The sequence below is a fragment of the Eptesicus fuscus genome, chromosome 14 (genome assembly GCF_027574615.1).
Source record: "Eptesicus fuscus isolate TK198812 chromosome 14, DD_ASM_mEF_20220401, whole genome shotgun sequence".
Lineage (NCBI taxonomy): Eukaryota > Metazoa > Chordata > Mammalia > Chiroptera > Vespertilionidae > Eptesicus > Eptesicus fuscus.
Window position 1 is genome coordinate 58458475 of NC_072486.1, and position 15430 is coordinate 58473904.

Below are 15430 nucleotides of genomic sequence, written 5' to 3' on the forward strand. Positions count from 1 at the left end.
CTCGGGTGGTCCCTCAGCCCGGCCTGTGCCCTCTCACAGTCCAGGAGCCCTCAGGGGATAAGCAGGCCTAAGTTGGCAGTCAGACATCATTAGTGCTGCTGAGGAGGCGGGAGAGGCTCCCGCCACTGACGCTGCACTCGCCATCAGTGAACCTGGCTTTTGGCTGAGCAGCGTTCACCCTGTGGGAGCACACTGACCACCAGGGGTAAGCTCCTGCGTTGTGTGTCTGCCCCCTGGTGGTCAGCACGCATCATAGCGACTGGTCCTTCCACCGTAGGTCAATTTGCATATTAGCCTTTTATTATATAGGATTCAAATTACCTATCCCATAGTTGGTAAGTTGTGGTAGTATGTGTTCTTGAGGAATTGGTCCATTTCATCTAAGCTGTCAAATTTACGTATATAGTATTGTTTGTAGTAGCCTCTTATCCTTTTGATGTCTACAGAGTCTGTAGTTTCACCCTTTGCTTCATTTCTAATATTGGTAATTGTGACTTTTTTTTTCTTTGTCAGTTTCACCAGAGAGAAGTTATCAATTTTATTGATCTTTTTAAAGAACTAGTTTTTTGTTTTCTTGGCTTATCTTTATTTTTGTTTTCATTTTTCTTGATTTTTAATTTTTATTATTTCCTTCTGCTTGTTTGGGTTTATTTTATTCTTTTTCTAGGTGCTTGAGATAGGAACTCATTGATTTGGGAATCCTCTCTTCTAGTGAATGCATTTAGTGCTATACATTTCCCTTTCAGCACTGTTTTAGCTGCATCTCACAAATTCTGATATAGTATATATTTTTTAAGATTTTTATATTGATTTTAGAGAGAGAGGAAGAGAGAGAGAGAATCATGGATGTGAGAGTGGTACATTGATTGGCTGCCTCCTACACGCCCCCTACCAGGGATCAATCCCAAAACCCAGGCATGTGCCCTGACCAGAAATAGGACCTGCAACCTTTCAGTGCACAGGACAATGCCCAACCACCAGAGCCACACCAGCTGGGGCTGATGTGATGTATTTTAATCTTTTCCCAGTTTGTTATATTTCTTTAATTACCTCGAGAATTCCTCATAGACCCATGAATTATTTAGGACAGTGCTATTTGGTTGACAGATGTTTGGAGATTTTCCTGTTATCTTTCTATTATTAACTTCTAGATTCCATTGTAGTCAGAGAACAAACTTTGTATGGCTTCAGTTCTTTTAAATGCACTAAGGCGTTTTTTTGATGGTCCAGGATATGGTCTGTTGTGATAAATGTTCCATGAGAACTTGAAATGAATGCCTATTGGGCTGTCACTGGAGGGAATGCTCTATAAATGTCAAATCCTATTGGTTGATGATGTCGTGAATTCTACATCCTGGCTGATTTTGCCACATAGGGTGGGAAAGGTAGAAATGATGCCTTATTAATGCTGGGTGAACGTGGAAGTTTAGAGTCCCCACTAGGCCTCCACTGAGACCACCTTGGCTGGGGGGGGGGGGGGGGGAAGGGGCACTCCTTTCTCCTCTGCATGGGGGGTTGGGGGGCGGGCCTGACACTGCAAGGAGATGGTGGAAGTCCTGGGTCTCCTCAGACCTTCTCTGATGCCACTGATGGGAAGGGGAGGAGGTGCCTCATTACTACCAGGTAGGGAATGGAAGTTCAGGCTAAAGTAATCCAGTTACTGTCTACAAGCTTTCTCTTCTGCTAGGCTGCCGCCTTCCTTGTAGGTGGAGAGCGCAGGCTTTCTGTTGAAGTCTTTGTTGATGGCACGGCTAGTGTTTGAGGTCGCAGCTCCTCCAGCACCCAGCTCAGGGTAATTGAGGCAAAAGGAAAACCAGCACTGTGCTGTCACTCAGGTCCCGACATCTCTCTTCTCCCTTTCACCTCTCAGTCTTATGTTCGCTTTATATGTAATTTCTAGGATTTCAGCTGTACTTAGTAGGAGAAACAAGGAAAAGGGCACCTCCTCCACATTGTCTGAAATTGTAACTGTTATATCTTCTATTGCATCTAAAATATTTCACAATAACTTTTTAAAAGATGAGATGTTGCAGGTGAAAGTAACTATTCATTAAGATTTTGGGGACACAAGGCCCACTCTCTGGTTTCCTACTTTCCCAGAGAGGACTGCCTCCTTTTCCCTGCTTAGCCTGGTCCTCCTCCCCACATCCCACCCCCGTTCCCTCCCACCAACCCCCAGAAAAGAACTGTGTCCGGCTCCTGCTGAGAACTGGGCTGTGGAAGACAGATGACTGCAAGCCCTGGTACATCCACATCCCAGTCAAGGGGGAGGGGATCATTAAAGGGGGTTTGGATATGTTAAAAGGGGAAGTCTTTAGAGGGCTTTGTTATTTAAAATATATGACAATTAGCACAGCACGACTGACGGCTCCTGTCCCCAGGAGTCCTCTAGCGCGGAGGATTCCAGGAGAGACCATTTACCAACCCAAGTGGATGTGCTGCAATATTTTAACAACCAGGATAAGCTTACTGGCACACGTCAGCTGAATGCCAGCCTTACCTATAACCACCCCATGTTTTCTCTCTGCAAATACTAGTAGCAAGTAGTGAAACCATCAAGATTATTAAAGTTGTTTAAAACATTTCTAATGGCAGGCAATACACGATCAGAGTCAGGAAAGGGTGAAATAAAAAAAAATATCTCATACTTTTTATTCCTTCATACTGCTAAAGCTAGTCAAGAACCATGAAAATTCCGTTAATTAACTCCCTTTGAGAGATGCCATTGATATCATGTTTGGCACAGCTAAGTGGAACTCTACAATCCTGTCATAATCAGAAGAATAAAATATTTCAATTCCCTAGAGTATACACTAATGTTATAAATGGACACAGTGAAATTTCAAGAGCACAATCCCAGTTGGATATATCGAAAAATCACAGGGTGGAATAAATGGTGATGGAAGGAGACCTGACTTGTGGTGATGAACACACAGTACAATGTTCAGATGGTGTGTTGTGGAGTTGTGCACCTGAAATCTGTATAATTTTGTTAACCAGTGTCACCCTAATAAATTCAATACAAAGGCAAAAAAAAAAACACAAAAAAACCCAAAAAACAAAAATCACATTGCACATAGCAACACAGAGATCCTGGGAGACTGCCATTGGATCTTTCAGGCAGGAAGCAGCTGGAAAAGTCATTAATGGCTGTGGGAAAAACAAATTCCTTTTCTAAAAGTTAAGAATAACTTACATAAAAAATAAACACTATTCAGAGAATCACAAAAGAAATTGATTGAGAGAATTAAGGCATACAGGACATTCTTTTGTAGGTAGATGGCTGTGCAAGAAGCAGCCAGGATCCATGGCCAGGCGAGACACAGGAACTGGACGTGATCGGAGCAAGGTTTCCATGTTAGTATACAATGTCAAGTACTGGCGTACTTCCGGCCCTGAGGGATTGGAGGGAGGGTGGGTTTGGTGTTGGAACCTGGGTGACTGATGAGTGCTATCGTGTGTCTTCTGTTGTGCAAAGACCCTTTTTCATATTGAAGTGACATCTTGTGTTGTGCTATAAAACATGAAGAAAGATACAGTACATATAGTTAACACCTTGCTACACTAAACAGAGAAAATAAGCATTGCATGATGTAAGCACCAAAATAATATTTAGAGTTATAACAAACTTTAAAGAATATATGACATTCAAACAAGAAAAACAGAGGGTGAGGTTCAGAATATATCATGTGTGTGACTGGATAAGCCTTGGGCTGTGTAGACTTGCACACCCACCAGGAGGTTGCTATAGCAAGCAATTCCTATGCTGCTCTTCTACGCTGCTCCTAACCACAGTAACAGGGACCTGCCTCATATTCTTTCACAATCACGCATAAGTAGGCTTAGCATGTGCATGTGTGCGCACACACACACGCACACACACATGCCTTGTAGTCCTTCCTAGAGAAACCTTATCTACTGACCTCTAAGGTTGTCTGTTTGCCAAGGAGAAGACTCCAAGGATGAACCATGGAGCTAGGTTCCTTTGAGGACTGTATTAAGCAAGAGGAGTTTGGACGATAGAGACTGAAGGCAGATGCATGGTGGCCACAGAAGAAGCCAAATTCTCCCTGGGGAGAAAGCAGTGGAGTAGAGGCTGAGAAAGTGAGGAAGAGCATTCTAATGGGAGTGAAAACATGGAGGGACCTATATCATAAGATATCTATGTCATAAGATCAATGGCAGTGAGAAAAGTACTGGAGACAAAAAATACTGCCATTTAAAAAATGGAAACAAAGATTTACAAACCAGTATACCTGATGCTAAACTTGAACAAATTCGAGTTTATTAAAGAAACTAGAGGCCCGGTGCACAAAATTTGTGCACAGGTAGGGTCCCTAGGCCGGGCCAGTGATCAGGGCCGATCGGGATCTTCCAGCTGCCAGCCCGGGCCTCCCTTCATTCCTCAGCTCCCCCTGGTGGTCAGTGAACATCATAGCAAGTGATCAAACTCCCGATCTCCCGAACTCCCGAGGGGACACTTTGCATATTAGGCATATACACACACACACACACACACACACACACACACACACACACACATACCACCGTGCACAAATTTCATGCACCAGGCCTCTAGTGTGTGTGTGTGTGTGTGTGTGTGTGTGTGTGTGTGTGTGTGTGTGTGTGTATTTCATGCACCAGGCCTCTAGTATATATATGCATATATATATACTAGAGGCCTGGTGCATGAAATTTGTGCACGGGGGTGTGTCCCTCAGCCCAGCCTGAACCCTCTCCAATCTGGGACCCCTTAAGGGATGTCCAACTGCCCGTTTAGGCCCGATCCCGGTGGGATCGGGCCTAAACGGGCAGTTGGACATTTCTCTCACAATCCAGGACTGCTGGCTCCCAACCGCTCACATGCCTGCCTGCCTGAGTGCCCCTAACTGCTTCTGCCTGCCAGCCTGATCACCCCTAACCACTCTCCTGCCAGCCTGATCGATGCCTAACTGCTCCCCTGCTGGCCCGATTTCCCCTAACTGCCCTCCCTGGCTGGCCTGGTAGCCCCCAACTGCCCTCCCCTACAGGCCTGGTTCCCCCGACCTGCCCTCCCCTGCAGGCCTGGTCACCCCTACCTGCCCTCCCCTGCTGGCCTGGTCTCTCCCAACTGCCCTCCCCTGAAGGCCTGGATCCCCCCCCCAACTGTCCTCCCTTGTAGGCCTGGTCACCCCCTAACTGCCCTCCCCTGCTGGTCTGATTGCTTATAACTGCCCTCCCCTGCAGGCCATCTTGTGGTGGCCATCTTGTGTCCACATGGAGGCAGCCATCTTTGACCACATGGGGGTGGCCATTTGTGTGTTGGAGTGATGGTCAATTTGCATATTACTCTTTTATTAGATAGGCTAGATGGTTTGCATATTTAGAAAATACTATAATGAGAGATACATGTTGAAAAGGATTTGTGAAGGAAAATTATTTCTGATGAACTTAATTTCCCTTTTACTATGGCAGAGGTCAACAAACTATAGCCCATAGGCTAAATCTGCCTGCCATTTTCAAAAAGCCCATCTTTTGTGCAAGCCCACTTTGTCCCCAGCTTATGAAAGCAGCTAAGCAGAGCCGGGCCCCTGAGCCAGTTCAGTGGACCTTCCCTTCCTCTGTGCTGCCTCCCCGTGCTCGAGCACAAGCTTAATAAAATCTGTCTGAAAGCTTCTCTGAGGTTTCCTCTCAATTTCTACCTTAGGGAACCCAAGAATCCCAACATAGGTAACAGAATCACACACCACGTAGACTTTGCCTGAAATTGAGTCTCTAGAAACTTGTTATAGGATACGCTTCTTAGTCAAGTCCTGGGTCCTATTTTTTTAAATTTTTTATTTACTGATTTTAGACAGAGGGGGAAGGGAGAGACAGAGACACTGATTTATTGTTCCACTTATTAATGCATTCATTGGTTGATTCCCAAATGTGCCCTAACTGGGAATCGAACCTGCAACCTTCGCATATCAAGACGATGCTCTAACCCAGTGGTTGGTAAACTGCGGCTCGTGAGCCACATGCGGCTTGTGAGCCGCAGTTTGCTGCTCTGTTGACTAATGAGTTTGCTGACCACTGCTCTAACCAACTGAACCACCAGGCCAGGGCCATTGGATGTTACATTGACGATGACAAAGGCATAAGTGGCATGCTTGCTGGCTTTATAGAAATCTATAAGTAGTAAATATGGGAGATGAATCAAGACACAAAATGATCTTATCAAGCTAGAATGTGGAGCTAAAAATCCTATATAATAAAAGGCTAATATGCAAATCAACTGAACAGCAGAATGACCAGTCGCTATGATGTGCACTGACCACCAGGGAGCAGACGCTCAACACAGGAGCTGCCCCCTGGTGGTCAGTGCGCTCCCACAGGGGGAGTGCCGCTCAGCCAGAAGCCAGGCTCATGGCTGGCAAGCGCAGTGGTGGTGGCAGGAGCCTCTCCTGCCTCCACGGCAGCACTAAGGATGTCCGACTGCCGGCTTAGGCCTGCATATCCCCTGAGGGCCCCCATTGCTGCCCACAGTGCACAAATTTCATGCACTGGGCCTCTAGTAAAATTAAAAAAATGAAAATAAAAGTTGCATTTACATTTAAAAAAAATCAAGTCCACATATATTGTACAACAGAAACCTGGTTTGGCAATTCATTGGAAAAAGATGTGAGTGTTTAATTGACCCACAGCCAGCAGTGTGATGTGATTGATCAGAAAACCACCAGCGAAGGACCTCAGGTAGACGGCAGACCAGAAAGCGCCAGGCCCTCATTCCCCCAGGGAAGCATTAAATAAACAACCGGAGACCAGCTAAAATAACTTCAGAGGAGCCTTGAAAATCAGTCACAGGCCTACAGCAACCAATGAACGCCCAATCAAGAAAAAGCCACGTTAAAAAGGTAGGAAATATCAAGGTGATTTTACAAATCGTCTCACACCCCCTCTCCTCCCCTGGTGGGTTGAAGTACACTTTAGAGGAAGGGAGGCCTGGTCCCCAGTTCCCTCCTGAGAACCAGCAGGTAGAGCAATGTTCTCACCTGTCTGGGACTGTCTGATTGGTGACTGTGTGACTAAGCTGAGTTCAAAGTGATACATTTGGAATCTCAGTCTAGGGGAGCCGCAGGAAGCCATGGAAACCACAAGGGGGCGATAGATGCACAGATGCCTGGGGCAAGAGATTACTAATTGAGGAATATAATAGAACAGCTAAAAAGAAGCAGGAGTCTCTTAGGAAAATTAAGATTTTTTTTTTTTAAAGCACCTGTGTATACTGAGGAATTGGGAAAAAGCCCATGGAAAGTGCATGTCCAGAAAAGGACTGAAAAGACCCTAAGCCTTCATGCTGGGCTGATCCTGGGCTCCGTAAATGCCCTGCTAATTCGTCAAGGTCTCCCCCTGCACGGAGGCAGTCTGCAGACTTGGAAAGGAGGCCGCTTTTTCAAATGCCCAACTTTCAACAAAAGATCACTAGAAAATAAGGAAACAGGAAAACACGGCCCATTCAAAGAAATAGAATAAGTCTCCAGAAACCATCATTGAAAAACTATCACAGACTTCTGCTGCGTGTATAAAAGTTTACAATCATAATACCTTGTAGGTATCTAGCACTTTGCTTCTTAGTTACACCATATTCATCTTGTCTGGTCCTATATGATTATATTATACATTACGTTATAGTATACATATATTACAGTAATATGTAGAATGTAGGATATTAGTATATTTCTGTAGGACCGATATTATTATTCCCTAGGCTCATACATGAACTGATTTGCCCAATAGCAGACAGCCAGACAATAGTAGAAATAGAACCAGAACCCAGGTCCTCTGATTCCTAGCCCAATATTCTTTCCACAGTACCACCCCACAGGCAACAGCCCCACTTTGCTCAGTTTGGCCAGGCTACTAGTATGTCTGGAACGAGGATACAGGCATAGGAGGAACACACGAGATTGGACAGGTCGAGGCACTCTGTCCAGTGGGAGCCGGGACATGATGGGCTGTGGTGACATGCTAGGTCCAGGGCCCCTGGGTGCTCTCAGGCACTAGAGTGGCAGGTCACAGTCTTTAAGGGGTTGCTAGCATACTTCCCACTCCTGTATGATCACATGAAGTATCTACTTGAGAATTTGGGATTATTTCCTGGAACTCTGGTCCTGGGACTCTACTCCTTATTGCTCACACCAGGCGTCCTCAAACTATGGCCCACGGGCCACATGCGGGTGTTTTTGCCTTTTGTTTTTTTACTTCAAAATAAGATGTGCAAAGGAATTTGTTCATAGTTTTTTTAAAACTATAGTTCAGCCCTCCAATGGTCTGAGGGACAGTGAACTGGCCTGTTTAAAAAGTTTGAGGACCCCTGGCTTACACCCTCCCTCATGTGTAAAATCCTTGAAGATTCCTTATCTCGGCCAGCTATCCTGAATTTAACTACAGCGGAGGAGGGAGCTGCCTTTAAGTGGGTTAGAAGATGGCTGTTTTAGGAACCTCTTCCTTACGCCATGTGTCCTCTTGTCCCTGGCAACCTAACAAGTCTGTATTCTGTTTCTGGTTCCCCTGGTCACCTGAGCAAGCGGGGATCCTCACTCGCTGCTTCTGGACTCAGGCAGAACATCCCACCCCCACCTCAGGCTACAAACAGTGGCTCCCTCCTGGCCTCCAGGTCCTAGAGAATTCCCGCGATCTACTAGTTCCTCCATCAGTCGCACACAGAACCCCAGCTTCCATCCCAACACTGGGTTACTTTCCCATTAGCCCATTTTCATCTCTAACGCTTCGATGTCCTCACACTGTTCAAGGCCTTTACTCACTGTCATTTATGAACATTGCACGGAGCCCAGAGACAAAAATGCAATGACCATCTGTCTGCACACGAAGATATGCATTCACGTGTGTGTTGGGGAGCAACGGGCAAAAAGTGCGTGCAGTGAGGGGGGCAGTTAGACTGGGCCAGATCCTTCAAACCTAACAGCCTCAGAATTCTCCCAGAGCAGCCAGCAACCTGAAACCTTCCATGCTTCTCTCCACCTTCACTCAAAGGAGCCCAGCTTGTCAAAGGTGGGTCCCAAGCCATCTCTCCTCCAGAGAGCACCTGCCCCTCGCCCTGGAAGACCCCTGCAAGTGGTATGGTCAGGGGGGAGGGGCAGCCGCGTCCACTCTAGGTAGCTATATGACCTTGGGCACATTCCTGACCTTTCTGAAGTTTGTTTCTCATCTACAATGATGTGAGACAAATAACCCACCCTACCTACCAGGAGAGGTTCTGACTTAAAACACTCATTTAGTTTTAAAAAAATCCGTAATAGTGAGAAACAGGGTAAGAAATATATATAATTATAATATTACTATTTATATGAGAACGAGATGTAAAACGACTCCTACCTTTAAGGCTCCGATCATCCTTCATATCACTTATTCCTGGGGGCTCAAAAGGCAATTCTTTTAGCCATGGACAAGACTGAAACAATGCAGAATATTTCCCACCATGGGTATCCCTGTTGCTGAAAATCGAAAAAAATGAATGACACCTGTTAGATGAAAAACTACTAATGGCCACGCAACCTATGCCCATGACTTCATTGGGTTGCCTTTATCAAGTCCTCTCAGGAGTCTGCGAACAAGTCTCTGTTGAGCTCAAGTTTTCACTGGTATCTGTAGCAAGACTAGATAGCAGCTGACATCAAGTACTGTGCATATTAGTATAAACTTCTCATCTATTATACAAAACAGAACTGAGTACCTACGAAGAGCAAGACATCAGGATAGGTGCTGGAGCATGAAACTAGATAGGTAAGGCACAGGCCCTAATTTCTAGGACTTCAGAATCAAGAGCAACTACCGTATTTTCCAGCGTATAAGACGACTTTTTAACCCAGGAAAATCTTCTATATGCCCAGTCGTCTTATACGCCGGGAAATGTACAGTGGTTCCTGCTCTTTCAAGGAGAGAGAAAAGGAGAGCATGTTAGGCGGCCTGATCTGGACCACACACGGGGCACGTCTAATGCTCGTTTGGAGACTGTGATTTCATCCGGCTCCTAGGATAAGGTGGGGGTGTGGTCTGGTTTCCTGAAGTTCCTGCGTCTGGTAGTGCACTTCCTCCCACCCGGTTGCTCTCCTTGCGGGAATCACCTGCTTCTTGGCGATCTCTCAGGGGAGTCAGCCCTCCCTTCGTGGCTCATCCAGCAGAGCACTGCGAGTGGTTGAGCTTCATCCATAGCAAGATTGGACACTATTTCTTGTATTGATTAACTAGCATGTCTCCCATACTTTGTAAACTGTTTATTTCTTTTCCTCATTTATTCTTTGAGAATGTTTGTGTTTTCCATATCAATTTGTGTGAACTCTTTATATACTGAATGCCAACTCTTTTGTTGTATTTTAAAGAGCTTGCTGTTTTCCTTTTAATTTTATTTTGAACCTAGAGAAACTTAAAATGTTTAAATCATAAAAATATATTCATCTTTTCATCTGTGATTTTTCCTCATTTCTCTAAAAAATATTTCATTAACACTTTAATCAACCTACCATATGAATATAGTTAAAACTAAGTCATATTGTACAGAAGGGCTTATAAAAAAAGCAATAATCACCCAACTTTTCCTCTCCAGAACAATTCTACCACTATTTTCAGTTGCTCCATCTGTCAGATGTTCATCTTCATGTATCCTACTTAAAACCTCCACTTCTTGTTCCAACAGCAACAGATGGTATATATTGACCTTCCACCTCCACGTCCTAAACTTTGTCCTTAGAGTTCCACTTTTCACTGTCAATGTTAAATTTTAGATTTAGCTGAAGGTTGAGTTAAAATTTTGAAAATTAACAGGCAATTGTTTACTGCAAAGACCAATGTGATTATTCTTTGTTTACTGCAGAGACCAGTGTGATTATTCTTGGCTGTGATGATTCTTTCTCCTCTATTGTCCCACGTAATGATTCCTATTTCTGCAAAATAATACGTTTCAAGGATCAACTTCAAGTTGACCTCCACTTGTTCACATTCCACTTTTAAATACATACCTGGCAGTAGCAATGGCTGATACAAGTTGAGTCTGTTCAAGATAAAGCCTGCCATTTAAATGTTAACCAGGATGATATTGTGACAAAAAAGGGTAGAAGTCTTGATGAGGTGTCTTCAGTTCAGGGCTCTATTGCTGGAAGCACAGTTAGCTATCTGGGCCTGTCCTTGACCCAGGAGGAAACGTAGTGGGTGACACGTCCAATGTGTGCCCAAGTTCACTGCCTGTGTGATGTATGAATGGCAAGCAGAGGCTGCAGTTCTTGGGTGGTAGTTCATGGCTGGAATCCAGCACCACCTCTCCTGGAAAGCTCCCATCCAGATGAGTATGGACACCTGCCTTTGCTGGACCTGAGCTCCCTATCAACTAATAGCAAAGGCTAGGTGACACCAATATTCCTACCCAGAGATTGTCCAATCTCCCTTCACCCAGGGGTTCTGCTTAGAAGTTTTGATTACTTCTTATCAACTGATAGCGAAGTTGAATTGCTTTCTTAATGGAGGATATCACTCTTGGACTGAGTTCTTGTGTCTTTTGCTGGACAATAGCATTTGGAACCTCCTCACAGAATGCTAGGCCCCTTCTGGTCGGACACCCAAGCTCCTAGAAGCTCTTGTTCCCCAATGTCTTGCTCACACAGGGAGTTACTGAGCTTGTCCACGAAGCACCTCCTCGAGAAGGATAACCTTGGTGCGACCAATACTGTCAACACCTGGATTTTCCAGGGACTGAACAGCTCTACTCCTGGCAGTGGAGAAATGCCATTAAGCCATGCCTGGGATCTTCTCTCTAGAAGTATAACTAGAGTGAGTTTGCCCCTTAAGTTCAGTCTCAGATGCATTTATGTTTTATAGGCTAGACCTTTTATTCCAACCCACAGAAGCATAAAGATGTTCTTCCTTCTTTAGTGAAAGATAATAACCCATAGTTTATGGCCAAATTCCTACGAATATAAATGTAGTATGTTGAAGGGAACATAGAAAGTAGCAAGAAAAATCTCAGTGGGTTTTAGTAATAGATGTGGTTTTCTAGGTTTGCCATAACAAAGTGCTGTGAACTGAGTGGTTGAAATTTATTGTCTCACAGCTCTGGAGTCTAAAGTCAGAGATCAACATGTCAGCGGGGCTGTGAGGGAGAATCGAGTCCAGGTCTCACCCCTAGCTTCTGGTGCTTTGAGGCAATCTTCTATTTCCTGGGCTTCTGCATCACCCCAGCTCTCTCCCTGTGTGTCTGTACCAAATTTCCTCTTTTATATGGACACCAATCATATGAAATCAGCGTTCACCCTACTGCAGTATGACCTCACCTCAACTAATCGTACCTGCAATGACCCTACGTCCAAAAAAGTCACACATTCTTAGGTACTGGGAGTTAGGGTCCCAACCTATGAAGTTTTAAGGGACACAATTCAACCGGTAACACATGTTGTGATCCCTTATTTTTGGATATTTTTCATTTAAAACACACATTAAAAAAAGGGTAACAGAACAAGTTCTGCCTTTCAACAATTACTTTTCCTTTGTATCAAAGAAAGCATGAAATGAAAATGCTTTGAAAGAAAGTCAGAAGTCAAACATGGTGGAGTTGAAAGACACAGAAGTACTACCATACATGAAGGGTCAGACTTGAGTGACAAGTCCCTTTCTCCAGGGGCACATATGATGTATACATAGCCCACTGCAGCGTATTAGGTGTTTTGTTTTTTCCTTCTGCTAGGGACTGAATGTTGTGTTCCCTCCCCAAAATCCGTGTATTGCAATCCTACCCCCAAGTGACAGCACAAGGGGGGACCTTTGGGAGGTGGCTCCGTCAGGAGATGAAGCCCCCATGAATGGGATTGGTGCCCTCAAAGGAGGGACACGAGACAGCTTGCTTCCTCTCTCTGTTTTCCGCCCTGTGAGGACACAGCAAGGAGACAGTCACCTGCAAACCAGGAAGGGGACCCTCCTCAGAACCTGGCCACCTTGGCACCCTGATCGCAGACTTCTGAGCCTCCAGAGCTGTGAGAAATAACTGTCTGTTAGTTACGCTGCCCTGTCTGCAGCAGTCTGTTACAGCAGCCTAAACTAAGACATTCTCTCTCACTGTATTCCCCTCCACCTGCCTTCCTGTACTAAAAACTCAGAGCTTCAATAAATCCCCAGAGATCCACAGTTTCAACACTGTCACAGAAAGCTAATCAGCTAATCATAATGCCAGAGTCTCTAGTATCTACTGAAATGTGCAGATGGGGGCGGACCACTTAGAGGTGACAGTTATTTCTCATCATCAAATTAGTGAAGGAAACCCGAAGTGTTACAACAATAAAACTCAGACACGAAGGAAAGTATTACTCATTTTAAAATTCTCATTTTGACACAGCACCATCATAAAAATACCCCTTTGTGTGGCAGGCTTTTAAAATAACTTTAAAAATTTATAATAATGTTTTGAAAATTATAAAATGCTCATTGTTGAAAATATGCAGAAGAAGAAAGAAAATTAAAATTGGCTATAATCCCATCACTAAAAGATAGTAACTGATGAAATTTGGGTATATTTCTTTCCAGTGTTATTTTTTTCTGTACTACACAAATATTTTTAGATCTCCATTATGCTGGATATGCATTTGCATTTGACTTTTAACACTTATCATTATGTTATAGGCCCTGATTTATATGTAACTAAAAATTTTTAAACATATAGAGCATTATGAGAAACTCAATTGTATATAAAGGACTATTTTTTGAATATTTCATCAAATTCTCATGAAACTTTAATAGTTTTTAGGATATATAAAAATAAAAAATATGTCCTGTGTAGACAATTTAGAAGTTACAGAAAAGAGATAAAGAATAAAAAGAACATAATTCTAGAGGAATAGTCACTCTTAACGTTTGAATGTACTTCCTTCCAGTCAAACTTTTTGTCTAGTGTGTCGCCATGTATTCAAATATGCCAGAGAGACTGCCAAACCCAGAGCCCTTCTGAAGAGCTCTTTCCGCAGTTCTCTGTCACTGCTCTGGCTATGGATGACTGGATAAGGATGGGCGCTTGACATGGGGGCAATCAACTTCTAAGCCAGCCTGTTACCTACGAGGGCCTGGCTAGAGACCTCTACCCAAGTGTGGCACTGCATAGTAAATGGTGATTGACTCAGCCAGCCAGATCCTAGCTGGGAAGCTTGGGTTCAAGGCCTACAGAGAGATGGCCAGTTGTGGCAGGTCCAGCTGAAGAAGAAACAGAGTGCTAAAATCAGCGCTAAGATCAGCAGCGGAGGGTCTGCTGTGGTCTACACGGAGTCCTCAACTTACACACAGTCAGGTTTTGTTTTTGTTTTGTTTTTTTTACAATATATTTTTATTGATTTCAGAGAGGAAGGGAGAGGAGAGCAGGATAGAAACATCAATGATGAGAGAGAATCATTGATCGGGCTGCCTCCTTCACACTCCCTACTGGGGATTGAGCCCGCAGCCCGGGCATGTGCCTTTACCGGGAATCGAACCATGACCTCCTGGTTCATAGGTCGATATTCAACCACTGAGCCATACCGGCTTGGCTACATAGTCAGGTTTTGAATCACACTTTGACATATTATGCATTGGAACCCTGAAATGGCATTTTGTATGTTGGACATGAGCTAGTACTAGTAAACGTTTTGAAATATAGCATTGTACCAACCAGAAATGCTGACTGCAAAATATGGACACCAACTTTGGCTAACTTGAATATTACAAAGAGAGTTATTAAAAAGCTGTTGGGTGGTTTAGAGACTTGGTGGAAAACTAGAGAACCAGGCTTAATGAGGCAGAAACCAAGGTAAGGCAGGTGCCAAAACACAGCTGAGTCACGGTACAGGAAGAGACTGGTAGACATCATTGCTTGTACTTCCCAGTAGATTCTGATTCTTCCACCTCTAACTGTCCCTGCATCATTTGGTCACTCCCTCAAGATTCAGAGTTCCAGAGAGAAGCTTCCAATTGTATGAACCTAGCTTACATGCCTGTATCCTCCCTAGAGGGCCAGCATCTTCTCCTTCAAATTCCATGGCGGCAGGGGGGGCCCCGTTCCCCAGATTCAGGATGTTTTTGAAGCCGAGAATCGAGTGCCATGAGCTTAACTGACCAGGAGAAAACAACCGGTTCCATCCAAGAAAACCCAGCTCACCTCCTTCCATATCCAAAGGGAATTTTAAAAGACTCTTCACAAATCTCAAAGATTTTCTGTAGTTCCGAAACTGAGGCATAATGTGTATTGTCGAGGGGTGTTGGTACTGAACCTCTGAAATTGGAAATAACAAAAAATGTCAAGAATTTTGTAATGATACCAAGCCTTACAAAACATCTAATACCTAAACACTGACTATTACATTCCACATAAGCGCAAATATCAATAAAACCCACTCATAAACATGTGCCTCAAAGCTGGCAGTATTACGTTCTAATTTGTAGATTA

General features: G+C 44.2%; 1 protein-coding gene across 1 annotated transcript in view; it reads right to left on the minus strand.

Annotated features, from left to right (window-relative positions):
- Positions 1 to 3219: 3219 nt before the first annotated feature.
- LRGUK (leucine rich repeats and guanylate kinase domain containing) overlaps positions 3220 to 15430 on the minus strand; it is a 106401-nt gene continuing 94190 nt past the window's right edge. The window contains exons 18-20 of the mRNA XM_008150546.3: positions 15143 to 15256; positions 9358 to 9476; positions 3220 to 3514 (exon numbers count right to left, since the gene is read on the minus strand). Coding sequence (XP_008148768.1) covers positions 3372 to 3514; positions 9358 to 9476; positions 15143 to 15256 — 376 coding nt within the window. The 3' untranslated portion in view covers positions 3220 to 3371. The remainder of the gene's footprint in view (positions 3515 to 9357; positions 9477 to 15142; positions 15257 to 15430) is intronic.